Below are 15,367 nucleotides of genomic sequence, written 5' to 3' on the forward strand. Positions count from 1 at the left end.
TGTATTTTTAGCTGGGCGCATGCTGAGTGTGTTATTAGCTCTGCCTGGTGCCCTCCTCTGGAGAAATGAGTCTTAGTGCCAGCTGGCACAGTTTTTACCTCTGCCCACCTCTCCACTCTTAACCTACCACTACGTCATCAGCTGTAAGGATGTAATGATCACTTCACATTACCATGAGTAGTAGTAAAAGTTGCTTTTAAGTACTCGTAGCTAGTAGCTTGTTGATCGCACCTTTGTGAGAATGAAGGAACATCTGATGAAATCATTGAAATACCTTTTCTATATACCTTCGTCACCAGCATCTGAAGTAATAAATTACTGCTATTTTTTCCGTCTTTCCAGAGTGGGAAAAAGACAGTCAAGGCAGTATTGTGGGTTTCAGCTGATGGACTCAGGGTGGTGGATGACAAAACTAAGGTAAGCAAACACATTTTTATGTGTGTGTTGAGTCCGTCTCTGTGTTCCATCATCATCCCCTCTGTTTCCTCTTTGTATCTACCTCATCACTCACTCAAACAAGGACAAAGAGGGGAAGAGGGGAAGTGTTTGTCCTGCAATCACGTACAATACACACCACACAGGTATTCTTTATACATCTTCATTCTCAGTTTCTGACAACAATAAGATAGCAAGAAAAAAATAGATGTTTTCCACCTTCAGACCACCAACAAAAGTCTCATTCTGTCCCAGTTTGATGACACCCCCTTATGGCTGACAACAGACGGATGCGCTATGCACCTACTGTCTGGATGCTCCAAGGCCAGTTTTGGCCCCTGTATGTGTATGTGTGTGTGTGTGTGTGTGTGTGTGTTCAGTTTCAGAGCTGACATATGTGACTCATGGTCTCTTGCTGAAGGTGCTTAGTGGGGGAGGGAAGATCAAGTAAACACAGACACACACACATGCACTTGAGGAGTGTCTGGCAGCCAGGGAGGCCTCCTACAGAGTGAGTGCAGCTCGCTGTGGCTCTATTGAAAGCAGAGCAGAATAAAGAGCAGCAGAGAATAGAGGAGAGAGGAGAGCCCAACGGAGCAGCCTCTTCTTTCTCTCGCTTTCCTTTTTTTATGTTGAGAGGACACACACATGACCTCACCTCTCCAACTCTTCCCCCACTTTAATCCCTCTCTTTACTTTCTTTCAGTGATGTATCTCATCTAAACATATTAAAGGATAAGGCTGGCAATATCTTAGAATTTTCTTCCAGTCTAAAAATCCCAAAACCAACAATGAGTGAAAACATTGGATGATAGTTCTTTTATTACAATGAACATGACCTCTGTCTTGGTGCTTACAATGGCCCAGACACACTAAACCAACTTCAGAGAACTAGCGGCGACGAAGGCCCCTTGCTGCATTGCCCAATGCCGCTGTGTCTCAGCCAAAAAAGTTGCACAGGACCACACTGCAGAGTCAACGGTCAACCAGCACATATTTTCTGCGCCTGTGTGAGAAGAAATAAGTCTTAACACCGGCAGACGGTGGCCATGTATAATCCTCCATCAGACCATCTTGACGCTAGTTAGGGAGTTAGCACATTAACAACACTTGACAGAATTAGTTGACAGTGAGTCAGTATCTATAACACCTTTAACATAAAAAAACAAAGACATGAGTAAACAGTTTTCTTAGTTTGCACTAGATGGTTGTGACTTCCCCTCTTTTTATCCTCCTTTACCATTTTGTTTAAATAATTCCGTTGCAAGTATGGAAGTATTTCATTCACATGAATTGGACCTGTATTTGGACACATGCGCTCAGCCTTTACCCACTCTGTGAACCTTTTAATGAAAACCACAGAAGCACAGTTAATTTATTGGCATATTTTCCACTTCAAGCAAGTTAAATGTCACGTTCAAAAAAAATATAATCAATGTTTCTCCTTTATATTCAGCATTTCCTATTCAGTACATCATGGTTAACAGTGCTATGATCAGTATTTTTATGCAAACAGTGTATGAAATGACATTTTGTAATGTCAAAGGTGTCAGTCCAGACAAACCCATGGACCACTGCAGTTCCTCTCAACTTTACAGAGCAGTCTAATGTCTTTTAATTTGTTGCAGCAACTTCACTGTGTCGCTTCACTTCCACCGCTCCCATCAGCATAGTGTCGAGATGCGCCCAGTTATTTTCAGCAACACACCTCTGATGAACCCACTGAACACTACAAGCCCAGCACCAAACCACAGACAGACACTGTTAGCGACATGCTGGTGAACATAGCGAAGCATTTAGCAGCTACAGAGCCAGATATTTCTCTCAGGAGTTGGTGGAGATTAAAAACGAGCTAAAGGAGATGACTCCAAAGCAATGCTAATGTTGCTGTATCTCAGCTGGATGTGTAAATCAGCCACTGTTTGCTAAAACATTATCCATAACATCTTTACAAGGTGGTGATATGTCAATGTTGTGTTCACAGCTTGATGCACTGCTCACAACTGGCCAAAAAAACCCAATCCGACCTGGAGTCACAGAAATATGTAACCGCAGTGGTGGCAGGTATTGTGCAGGAATTACATTCCAAACAATGATAATGGAGAGTCAATTAGGAAGCTTTGTTTCGGCACACACATGAATTCCCTGGTTCAACGATATCATGCAATGCGTTGGTTAATGTTACGACCTCGTAGGCAAAGAGGGAGTAAGTCAATAAGGGAGGAGGCCAGGGTGGTAAGGGGGTCAACAAAAGCCGGACTTTCACCTGGGAGGCCACTGTTTGTGTCCTGTGTCAAGCTGAAAGTCAACATGGACTTCTTTTAACTTAATGTACTTAACGTCTGTTACATTCTGACATCACGTTACATAACATACTTACATTGTACTTTGGTCCCATACGTAACAAGCAAAGAAATTTACCCAAAAACATGATTTTCTACAAAAATTAACCAAGTACTTTTGGAGCCGAAACCCAACTGTACTGCCACCATTTATTCACAACAAAGTATGTGTCACCACAGCGTAATGCGGTGTTCAGAGGTTGTGGTCATCTTACGTATTTCTGTGACATCACGTTGCCCTAAACCCTGACAGCCTCCTCCACCTTCTGTCTTTATTTCTCGCCTCCTCATCATCTTTTATCATCAGCTCAGCCTTCATCTATGAATCAGCAAGTGCACTTATTAACGCCCACATGGCCATTATTCAGACGCTTTCCTACAGTGAATGTACTGTATATATACAGTATGTGAGTGTGCGATCGAGACACAGCTCTACATGACCTTACTAATGCATCAATAGAAAAAAACGGTGAAGTCTTTTTTTTTTGTGCTCAAGGCAGAGAGGCTGCGTAGATGAGACACTCTGAGTCACATGCTGCTGCTGCTGCTGGTATTCTTCTTCCTTTCAGTGAATGTCGGGACATGGCCTGAGTCACCTTTACCAACAAACACACACTTTCTTCTTGCGCTTTTCATCAAAAATACACCACGCATGAGCAAACGGAAGTCTAAATCTCATACCAGCACATACAGTATTATGTGCTTCTAGTAACACAAAGCATCTTACTGTACCGGTGATGAAGAAGCACACATGAAGCACATTGCTCTCTGCTCAGCCTTTCACCTCGGTACCAGCATCCCCCTTCATTCACTAATTGGCCCACAATGAATGGACCGTTATTCTTCTGCCTCTTTATTCTTCTATCCCGTCCTCATCCTCCCTCTTCCTCTCTCCTCTCTTTGTTTTTGGCGACACTGGAGGAGTGGGAGGAAGTGAGTGGATGAGTGTGTGAACCATCTCCCCTCTCTTCCCTTTCTTGTCCCTCTCGCCTCTTGTTTTCCTTCTCTTTCTATCCTCGGTGAGTCAAAGAGGTGAGTTGAGGGCCCCTTAATGTACACAGAGAAAGAGAAGGGCCCCTTTTAGTTTCCTCTGTAGTGACTATAGACACTGAGACGGGCTGAATAACCCTTTTATTGAAGGAAGGGCAAGTGGTGGAAACATCTCCGAGATGAAAAGGGGGTTCAGTGTCATTAGTCTGTAGTCGCTTTCCTTTCTGTCCTCGGTGGATGTGTAAATAGGTTGGACTGAGAGGGGTTGCATGGGGTTAGCTGAGGTTGAAAGCACTGTGTCAAGTATTGGATCAGCCTACAAGCTGGCGTGCTATATTTCCTGTCCGTCATCGGTTAAGCCGCTGCTTGGAAGACAAAACCACATCAGATGTGATTTGATGCAGTCTACCTGCTGGAACACTATGATTGGCTTAACTGTATTGTGTGCGCTGTCAAATCTGATTGTCTCTGACCTCTCTGTCTGTGTTTCTCTCTCAGGACCTCATTGTGGACCAGACCATAGAGAAGGTTTCATTCTGCGCTCCTGATCGTAACTATGACAAGGCCTTCTCCTACATCTGCCGAGACGGTACTACCAGACGGTGGATGTGCCACTGCTTCATGGCTCTCAAAGACTCGGTGAGGGAACAATTAACTTCCCATCCACCCTTTGGGGATTTTCTCTATAGGAGTTACAGGAGCTGCACCAGCATCTGCAGTCTCATTCAGCATTTCCTTCAGTGGACTGTCTAAAAAAAATTAAATGTGTTCTGATTGACAAATTGCTATCCACTATGGCACTTCTATCTGTTCTATAGGACCAGTTAATGGTATTCCTTAAATTTGAAAACCTTAGGCGTGCTGCCAAGGCTCAATAGGGTGCTCAAATGGTAAATGGATAGACTTGCATTTATATTGCTCCTTTCTCATCTACCAACTACTCAAAGTGCTTTACACTGTGTGCCACATTTACCCACTCGTACAAACATTCATGCACAGGCTGCCTTGCAGGGTGCCAATCTGCTCATCAGGATCTAATCTAATCAATTACACACACCCACACACCGATAGCACGGCCTTCGGGAGCAATTTGGAGTTCAGTGTGTTGCCCAAGGACACCTCGTCAAGCGCACTGGAGGAGCCAGGGATTGATCTGCTGGACAGAAATAGCATTAGAATATGAAACCTTTATGAATTTGGCAAAGTTAAACTTATGCAATCGCAACTTCTTCCACAAAGATAATATTCAACAAAGCTCTCATCTCATGAATTTACTTCAAGTTTGCAGCTGTATTCTCTGCTGCTGTCTGTAAACTTTTTAAGCTGCTGTTATTACAGATATGTCTAAACTAACAGCAGGCCAAGCAGCAGCCTCCGAGGCTGAGAAATGAAGCCGATGTCCAAGTGCCAAAAACTGCAGTTCCTCCAATGGCCACTTGAGGCTGGCTCTGAAACAGTCAAACCCCATAGACTTGCCCAGCTTTACAGCAGAAATAAACATGTTTACAGCCAAGCAGAAAAAACAGTTTTGGTCTCTATAACTAATTTCAACATTCATGACAACTGTACAGGGGGTGAATTTCTATATAACTGACTTGTTTACATTTTATTAAGGCTTAAAGTTATGCATAATTAAGGACAGGGCTGCTTAGGTCACAAGCTGTCTGCGAGGTGTCGATACAGCTCCACCCTCTTGTCCAAATACGGTCACTTCTGGCTCCAAGAAACCATGGCGATAGATGAAATGCCAAACTCGAGGCTTCAGAATGGGAGTCAACAAACCAATGGGTGATTGCAAAGCAGCTGCGTCCATTATTTTATGCAGTCTACGTCTTCATTTTCATGTTATTACGGTCTGCAGCACATGTATAATTTAGACACATCCGTGGCAACATTCTCTGTGGCACAGTTGTGTTCAGCTCCTGGAGTTAGAGTGATTTCTAACCTCTAGTGTTTTTGTTTTACTGACCTTGGGCTGAGGAGGTTGTAATTTAAAGACAACTACAATAGAAACAATGCCGTCACAGTGTGTTGCGGTTTCAACCCCATGGCGGTTTCATCAGCTTAGACTGCGAGTTGGATTATTCATGTGGACGGAAGAGAGCGCAGCACAGACCTGCGGGATTAGGAGAGGGGATTAGACAGAAGCCTGCGGAGTTATCTGTCCATCTCTGTCTGTCTCTATTTCCACCACACTCTCCATATCTCTATCTGCTCATCTTAAACGGAACTGTCTCTCCCATAGCAGTCACGGCTGTCTATAAAGAGAGACGCAGTCAGAATAGGAGGGAGGGTGTCAGAGAGGTGGTGGGAAAGTGGGAATAAATTGCAAAAGGCAGGCTGGAGTTAGTTGCATTCAGTGCCACGGAGCATGAACTCATGTTGACGTTGGGCAGCAGAGGAGATTTGAGGTTGATAATTGCACCCTAATCCGATGTTCACTGCAACAGCTGTATGTTATGTGAATGCCTGAACTTGATTTGAAGGTTGACCTGAGCAAAACTCATGCCTGATGCAAATAGTCAAGACCGCTGACAGTGAAGACATTTGAAGTGTCCTAATTCTGTTTTTGTTGAAATTAATCAGTCCAAATTATGTGTAGATTTATGACCTTTAAACTCTGTGTTTTTGCTCCATCAGGGGGAGAGACTAAGCCATGCAGTTGGCTGTGCCTTCGCCGCCTGTCTGGAGAGGAAGCAGCGCAGGGAGAAGGAGTGCGGCGTGACGGCTTCTTTTGACGCCAGTCGCACCTCGTTTGTGCGTGAGGGCTCCTTCCGGTCCAACCCTTCTTGCCAGCAGAGCAGCAGCAGCGAGAGAGATGACAAGCTGCAGGACAAGAAGAAAGGTAGGGGGACATTTCAGAGTGTGCACACATACTCACATGTGTTTTTCAAGTAGGGATGGGACGACATACGGTTCTACCACGGATTGTGATTAAAAAACGCTCATGATTAGTTGATAGTGGTGAATTTCCATGATGTGTGATCTATCTGTCATGCAACAAAAATATTTGTTTCTTAACAAAATGTAAGGTAAAATGGGATACTATCATGTATTGCAATTGTCTTGGCCAGGACAATCATGACATGAAATGGTCATGTAGTCCTGTGCCTACTTTCAAGTACAGCTTATACAATGGGAAATATAAGTTGACCCTTAAAATGTTAAATTCAAGCACATACTGAGCAAACTCTCAGAGGATCATAGCCTCAAGACGTTTAGTAGATCATCAGTAGATTACAGTATGTTTGGCTGTAATAGGGTTTGAACTAAAATGACCATGCAACCATTTCCTCTTCCAGACCAACCTTCTGCCATCCCAGCTCTCCCACCTGGCACCGCCTCCCCACCCGAGGGTGCGGCGTCCCCCATGGAGCGACCAGAGCCTGGCGGGCCTCACGCCATCCCCCGTCGCCACGCGCCCATCGAGCAGCTGGTGCGTCAGGGCTCGTTCCGGGGATTCCCAGCCCTCAGCCAGAAGAACTCTCCCTTCAAGAGGCAGCTGTCGCTCCGCCTCAACGACCTGCCATCCACACTGCAACGCAAGACCGACTTTCAGGACAAGAACCCTGGTGAGTTGGGACGTTCTTGAAGTTAGACTCACAAGTACTGATGAAGGGCCAAGCTGACCATCTGACCCTGGTAGAGACCCCGGCCTTTTGCTGCTGTGATCTTTTTGTAGAAACATCTGTTAGCCATACTGTGTTCACACTGATACTGTAGGGTTGCCGTTGAAGTGTTGCTCAAGTGCCAGTTGATGTAGTTATCATGGGATTGTGTGTGTCTGCTGTTGTTAGACTACTTGCAAAAAAGCACCTCAACTCAACGTCATCTAAAGTTTGTAATTTTGTCAAAAGACTATCTGTGTTTTTGAGCCCTATATTAACATCACATTTCACCACCCCATTGCATCCCACAGGAAGTGCACTGGGCTTTGAAGTCAGTTTTTCGTTGAGGCCAAACAGCATAATTACACGTTGAAGTGCTGCGCTGTGGTCCAAAAAGAATTTTTTCCTTTGACTTACATGGTGAAAATGACTTGTTTCACTATCAGGATTTAATCCATTCGGTCCGATAACATTTGGAAAGTCTAGAAGAACTGCACCATTGAATCATTTTATCCCATTTGACACTAGTCATTCAGTTTATTTGAAGTGGAACTGCAATTGAACAACATTTAGACCATTATGGGATGATGCTGGGTTAGTAGCAGGACACTGATTTCACAGACAGTTTACCAAATGGACATCATTCAAGCTGTTGAACAAAATCACACTGAAATAATTTCTCTAGTCAGATATTTGATGCAAAAAAAAAAGAATGAATAAAAGCATATGTGCTAGCTGTAATAAGAGGGAAACAGAAATCTTATGAGAGGCTGATGATATTAGCTGGCAGATGCAAAAGGCTCATTTAAGGCCATGACATCAGTTAACATTCATTAACATTGGGCTTGTTTCTGGAGGTGATTCATCCACTTTTGATTTACACTTAGTATCAAAATGCCTCTCCAGTACCCACAGTGAAATCAGATGGGACCTCTCCCTTGCAAGTGCAGAAAAAACAACATGATTTGTTATTTTGTATTTCAAAGAAGTCAAAGAACATTACTGCTGTCTCCAATACAGAGAGTACACATGTGGGACTTTGTGTTCCACTTGCGTCATGGTTGTTTGCAGATCGGAGCATCATAACATTTTCCATTTGGCTTCAGTCTGGCATCAAAGACCCCCTTCTGAAGAGATCTGAGGTCTTTATTACAGAATAAACCTTCAGCACATGTCAGATGCATTCTTATTCATGTCCTCATACAGACAATGTGTAATTCTTCACTTTAATCCCGACACTCGCCTTCTATTGTGTGCAGGCCAAGATAAGAAGCAGTTGTGCAAAGTGCTGTTATTATTGCTATTAGCGTCAGCGCTGATGGCTGGGCCTCTGTGACTCTGAAAGCTCTGTGCTTTTTACTAAGGACAATTAATAATAACTGACTTACCCCTCACAGGTATACACACACACAAAGACACACCCACTCACCATGGTGCCACAGGATCACAGCGCTCGGTGGTGAGGCTGATTATAGTCATTAGAGGAGATGAGAGGGTTGACTGGGGGACTCCTCCGACTGGAATACTAAACCACAACATTCAACTCCCACTCTCACTCAGATACACTCCTTCCATTTCCGTTCCTTATTCCCCCATGTTAGTTAATGTATACATCCATTGGTGGTGAACTTGATGCAGTTTGCATCCTACCTCACTCCATCACACACACACACACACACACACACACACACGGATCCACGCTGTCTCCCTGCTCCCTTGTGACTCTCTGAACAATGTCTGTATTGATTTGTGCGGTCAATCAGCTGTCCGGGTTAGCCGTTAGCAAGCCCTCTTCCAGCCCTTAACCTGCCACTGCACTGGGAGAAACACACACTCACACATACAGATAGAAACACACGTGAGGTGCTTAGAGTGCTTCTGAACTCTGTGGGACATTGACTGATAGAGCGGGGAAAGAAAAGGGTGCCAGGGTTGGTCTTTGTAGAACAAAGTACAGAGAAATCTTTAAGGGGAGACCTTACACATGCCTCCAGCGCCCTCCTATATAATTCAAGGCCTGTAGCCACACAATACACACAGATGAGAAAAGTATACATGTATAAGAAGAGTGGGCTTGTGAAGGTTTGGGTTTGACCCACAATGAGCACATCTGTGCTCAACGTGTTTATTGACTTCAATGCCACTCATCCCTCTGCATGTGCGCATTATAAAACTTAACCCCAATGTCAAAAGTGTCATCATCAGACTCCTCTTTGTCAAGTGTTTTGGACAGCTGGGCATGGGGATGATGGGGGCAGCAAAAACAGGAAGACTGAGGGCAACCTAATCGCCAAACTAAGTGTTGGCTAAGTTTCTGCAAACCATTATGTAACATTTGTATGTTTCATATGTTGAAACTCCACTTACTTACCTTTTGATTTTTAATTTTATGATGTGATAAGGCTGTAGTTAAAGTGTGGCTGATTCAGGTGCCAAAACCACTTGATTAGGGTTAGGAAAAGATCATATTTTTGGCTTAAAATACCCATCTGTTGCGCCACAAAGGCAGCTGGAAATGCCCTGATGTCTCATGAACAAACACCCAGTTTTGGCGCCACAGTCACAGCTGGATATGCCTTGACGTCTTGCTAAAAAACACTCAGTTTGGGCGCCACTATTGCGGCTGGAAATGCTCTGATGTCTCACTAACAAACACCTGGTTTGGGCACCAAGGTCGCAGCTGGAAATGCCCTGATGTCTAAAAAACACCTGGTTTGGCTGCTACAATCAGGGCTGTAAATGCTCTGATGTCTTGCTAAAAAACACCCAGCTGTAGCACCACAATTGCATCTGGAAATGCCCCGATGTCTCACTAACAAACACCCAGTTATGGTGCTACAGTCACGGCTAGAAATGCCCCAATGTCTTGCAAAAAAAACACCTGGTTTGGGTGCCAAAATCACAGCTGGACATGCCCGGTGTCTCCCCAAAAAACACTCAGTTTTGTTGTTGGCCTCAAATAGTGGTCAACAGTGGAAACAAAGGCGGCCGTATCGCGATCCACCATCCCCTCCACCTCCTGATGACAAAGTCAGCTCATATAATCTGAACTATGTCACTGTAGAAATTTTGATATCCTGTGAATGAAATGTACAAATGTTACATATCTGTGGTTTGCAGAAACACACAATGCTAACAGTTTCTTCAGGCTACTTGGCTGATAAGGTAGTGGAAGAAAGAAGAGGGTAATAGAGTAAGAAACAACATTCCTCTCTGTCTCTGACCAGAGGATAGGAACAGGGAATTAGATATTATATCTATTTATATCTGCGGCCTGTGCAGGAGAGGTTTAAAGCTGTAGTCCAAACCAAAGTCAGACAGGAATATTATGCCTTCTAATCCCTCACTGGTCAGATCAGTTACAGTTGGTTTAAAAACATAGATAAGCTAAGCCAAATTCACCTCTGTCTGAGTCATACCAATGCACCAGATATACAAGGCAATGACATAACAGACTGCAATGTACATAGAGGATAATGCTGCATGAGGTAGGGTTGTTTACACAGTTTGGCTTGACCTGAATATATTCTTGTGACTATCTGTGAACCTTTTTATTTTTAGTAAGGAGGTCCTGATGAGCACAATGCCATGTTTGTCTTAAGAATCTTGCGTTTTTGATGCTTTCTAGGTCAATAGCAGCGAGACTTCATTCTCTCAGGTTTCATTGCTTTTGATGCTATCAGGATGTGTTGCACAAATAAATAAATATTTTTTCTCTGTCTTTTTGTTTGTTTGTCCCTCTCCTTCATCCTCGTCTTCTCCCATTCCACCTCTTTTCTTTCACGACTTTCCTTATCTCCATCATCTCTTTCCCACCTCCCCTCCTCGCCTCCCCACTGTGTGTCCCTTTCTTGCTAGTACCAGAGATGGATATGGGGTTGCCAGGGGAGGGAGACTGTAGTATTAACGCCCTGTGTAGCCAGATCAACACTTCGTTCACCAATCCATCGGATGAGCTCTTCTCAAACCCGTCTTTGCCTGCGAATGGCCCTCCAACCTGCACTGTGCCCCCAGCCCTGCCTCCACCACCTGGACCAATTCAGGGTAAGAAGAACTGCAACTGAGCATTTTATTTTTTTTAGTAGTGAGCACTCAGTGTTGGGGAAATTATTCTTCTAAATCTTTAACTTTATCCCTCCAGGTACTTCTTCCTGGGTGCAGCCAGAGCCTCCACTCCACTCTCCTCCTCCGGTTTCTGTGGCGATGCAAATGCAGATGCAGAGCGGACACAGGCGCACACCCTCCGAGGCTGAGAGATGGCTGGAGGAAGTCTCCAAGGCTGTAAAGGCTCAGCAGACCCCTCCACCAGGCCCCACCATCCCCACTATCCCTGGACCACCCTCTATGTCGAGTCAGCAGATGTCCAGTCAGGCAGTCATATCAGCTGCCCCAGTGTCCACTGTCCCAATGTCCCTTGGCACCATGTCCAAACCTCTCCTCTCGGGCCCCTCTGCTCTCTCAGGTCAGGCGCCGATGCCCCTCCCGCCCATGTCAATATCATCAGTTCCTCTAATACCAGGTCCTCCAGTGTCAGGCCCCCCGATGTCTCTACCCTCCATGTCCATTCCCACGATGTCCGGTCCGAGCATGTCTGGGGCCCCAATGATCCAGCCCTCCCTCCCTGGGCCCCCATGCTCACTTCCAAGCTCCATGCAACCCTTTCCCTTGGCTTTTGATACCACCCCAGCTCCTGTGGGAATGTTCGCCAGCCAGCCTGTCCAACCAGCATTCGTGCCCATGCAGACCTACATGCCAGGCCTGGCCAGCAGTATGACATATCCCAATGCCAGTGTGCCTGTGGTAGGCATCACACCATCGCAAATGGTGGCTAACGTCTTCTGCACTGCTACAGGCTCATCTGGTGCAGGTGGAGCCATGGGCTCGGCCGTAGGGGGACCAAAAGTGGGGCCACTTGGAACAGCTGGGCAGCACCATTCTTACCCAGGCGTACCCAGTGCAGTCGGGCACACTGGAGGGTTTTCCACACCGCCATTCTCTCCCACTCCGCCATTATCGACAGCCATTAACGGCCTCCCGCCGCACAGCAGCGCCACGATGGCCCTCCAGAATGGGACCTCCAGCAGTGGCGGGAATGGTGGCAGCAGTAGCAGCTGGCCGCCAGAGGGCAGCCAGCTAACAGCTCCGGCAGCCAGCGACTCCCAAGACGATGATCGTTTTGAAGCTAAGTGGGCAGCACTGGAGGCCAAACCATCGCCTCAGCAGCCTGGAAATAAGACACCAGCTGCAGCAGCCAACCCGTTTTCCAACAATCTTCAAAAGACTTTTGAGATTGAGCTTTAAGCCTGAGTTGGCCTCCCAAAGCTGTAGCTCTAGCCCTGAAGTTCAAGTGAGAAATGTGGGCTTAGGACAGGATGCAGGTCCTCAAAGTTAGCCTAGCATCTGACCTGTGGCAACCTAGCAACTTGCTAAAAGCTCTCATATGAGTTGATGTTATAATGATCTTAATTGCTTTCTTCACACTCCAATGAGAGCTTTGGAGGAAGCTTACAAGTTGCTGGGCTGCCATCGAATGATCAAGTCTCTAGCTTGCTAGACTTGTTGGACTGAATCCTTCCACTCCACCCGCTACCCACCCTTCTTCCCTGCTTTCACTTCTCCACTCTTGCTTTTCTTTACTTGGTGCAAGTCCCTGGATGTACTGTATGTGTCCCCCTGAGGACATTGTAGGGGGGGCACAGCCCAGTGGTTTCTTTCTTTAAAAGGGGACTCCACTCAGATGCATTCCAAACCCATGAGATGTTTTTGTTTTTTTCCCCGGTGGAGGATTTCGGTGGAGAATATAGCAGATATGGCAACATCACATCTCTGATGATCAGACTGATGCTGATCTTAGCCAAGCACAGCGAAAGTTTGGATACCTGAAAGGACTAGCCAATGATGAAAGACCCGACCCTACCAACCCAAAAGGACTTACTGACTAATAGTAGAGATTTATGGCCAAATTATTTTATTTATTGTACTGCATTTTTATTTTAACAAGTTATATATACGTAAAAATCAAATTTCTAAAGCAGTGTTTCAGGAGCGTGTTGTTTTCATCCCCTATATTTATTTTTGTTGAACCGTAAAGAGGAGGGAAACTACAGGTAGCAGATAGGTAACGTCAGCAGTAGAGGGGAAAGTGATGTGGGAAACCGAGTCGTGTAGCAGGATATAGCCTGGGCTGACAGTAAAGCAGTGTGTTGTGCAACATGTGAGACAGTAAGTGTATATAGCGGCATGTTTCTTCCACCTGTTAGTCCTCACGTATATACGCTCCACTGCTGGTGAGGCCAGTCGAGTCGATACGGCTTCACCTTGGCTCTGTAGCCCATTTCTGTTGCTAAAGCCTATTTTCAAAGGTTACCAGGATACGAGAAATCACTTCAGGATATCCAGCACACAGACACTCTGGATAATACAGCACAGCAAGGACTTCATCTTCCCCAGACAAACCCAAGGAACTTTAACAACTCAGTGGAAACAAAAAACACTCAACACTGTGCAACTAAAAAAAAAGATGATGCACTACATTCCAGCACTCATAATCCTTTTATGTGTTCAAACACAGGGTATAGTCTCATCTCGTACAGTATGATTGTGTATTCACCTCTATTGTGCTACTGCGTCAGTAGTGCTACACTCATTTCAGATTTTGGGATTAATGATAAGAGGTGAAAAGAGGAGAGGAACATGAGCAGATGTAAACCGAGGCGTGGCAAATGAACGAACCGAGAGAAATAAAGGATAAACTTCGGATGCAGAACTATTAAGAACACTTGATTGACAGATTTACAGGGAGAGGAAATATAGTGCAGCAGATAGATTGCCAGAGGAAAGAAGGAAGGATAACATGTATGTGAGAGACTGAAGGAGAGAATGGAGTCATACCTTTAAAAAAATGAGATGGAGGAAGTCTGAAGAAAGGAAAATAAGATTAGATATTAAAAAAAAAGAGATAAGAGGAGGAGACAGAGTGTGTGAAAATATCGAGAACAAAGACACATTCATCATGAATCCCACAACCCGAGGACTGCCTGCCGTTTTTACATCTTTTTTTATCCCGAGGCCAAGCCACTTCCATTTCAGCGTCATGTTCCTCGGCTCCTAACGCCTCACAAACAACACTTTTGATCATATTTTTTAAAAGATGTTGCTTACTATATTATTGAAGTCTCAAAATGATGTGCAACTCCCTATATAGTCAAAGCTTCAGCAATGTCAAGACAGCTTTCTGTGTGTTAACTTGCAGTTTGCGTCATAAAAGCTTGAAGAAGACGCAGCATTAGCGAGCAGAGACGTTCTTTATCGAAGGGCTTTTCCATGTGACATATAGGCCTAGCGAACAGGTGGTTTCTGTATGTTATATAAAAACTGTAATCTGACCAGAGACACTCCTGTTATGTTCCTTGGGAATTTAATTGTATGGATTTGGACTGCCACTGATTAGGTTTCCTGCTCATTAACTCCCTACAGTTTAATTAGCTCATTAGGTCTCTTCCTGTGGCAGCCATCCCGCCTGATAGGCTGCCTTCTCAGAGATCTTAAATTTATGTTCCACCGGCCTAATTTATACCATCTCGGGTCCTCCCCGTGTTACTGTCTTTTGTTTTTCAGATGAAGTGATATTTCTTCCCCACCAAAAACAAATCCAAATTGCTTTCTCTTTGCCCTCCTCTCTCTACAAGACCAGACTGGTTCACACATAAAAATCAGTGCTTTTATTTCATTGAAAATATATTTTAGCCCTCGACTCTTGTTTGCACGCCCTCCAAAATTATAAATGTAGGTTAATTGTATTTCCGCGTTAAAGCAAACTAAATGACCTCATAAACTTGATTGTAAAACCATAGTTTAGTGATGGTAACAAAGCAAACCAGTGGAATTTATTTTTAATCTTTATTTACAGAATTTTTGTATTTAAACCTACATATTTGTATTGTAATTACATTGTACAAAAGATAAATAAAGTAATATAATATTACTCCTGTT

At 44.6% G+C, this 15,367-nt stretch overlaps 1 protein-coding gene across 4 annotated transcripts in view; it reads left to right on the forward strand.

Annotated features, from left to right (window-relative positions):
• Positions 1-15,367, forward strand: part of numbl (NUMB like endocytic adaptor protein) — an 83,818-nt gene extending 68,451 nt beyond the window's left edge. For 3 of the 4 annotated variants that reach the window (XM_049575973.1, XM_049575971.1, XM_049575975.1), the window contains exons 4-9: positions 343-417; positions 4,266-4,406; positions 6,408-6,612; positions 7,070-7,339; positions 11,234-11,419; positions 11,517-15,367. In XM_049575973.1, coding sequence (XP_049431930.1) covers positions 343-417; positions 4,266-4,406; positions 6,408-6,612; positions 7,070-7,339; positions 11,234-11,419; positions 11,517-12,676 — 2,037 coding nt within the window. In that variant the 3' untranslated portion in view covers positions 12,677-15,367. The remainder of the gene's footprint in view (positions 1-342; positions 418-4,265; positions 4,407-6,407; positions 6,613-7,069; positions 7,340-11,233; positions 11,420-11,516) is intronic. The other variant, XM_049575972.1, reaches the window with a different exon arrangement.

This window comes from Epinephelus fuscoguttatus, linkage group LG5 (assembly GCF_011397635.1).
Source record: "Epinephelus fuscoguttatus linkage group LG5, E.fuscoguttatus.final_Chr_v1".
In the NCBI taxonomy this organism is placed as follows: domain Eukaryota; kingdom Metazoa; phylum Chordata; class Actinopteri; order Perciformes; family Serranidae; genus Epinephelus; species Epinephelus fuscoguttatus.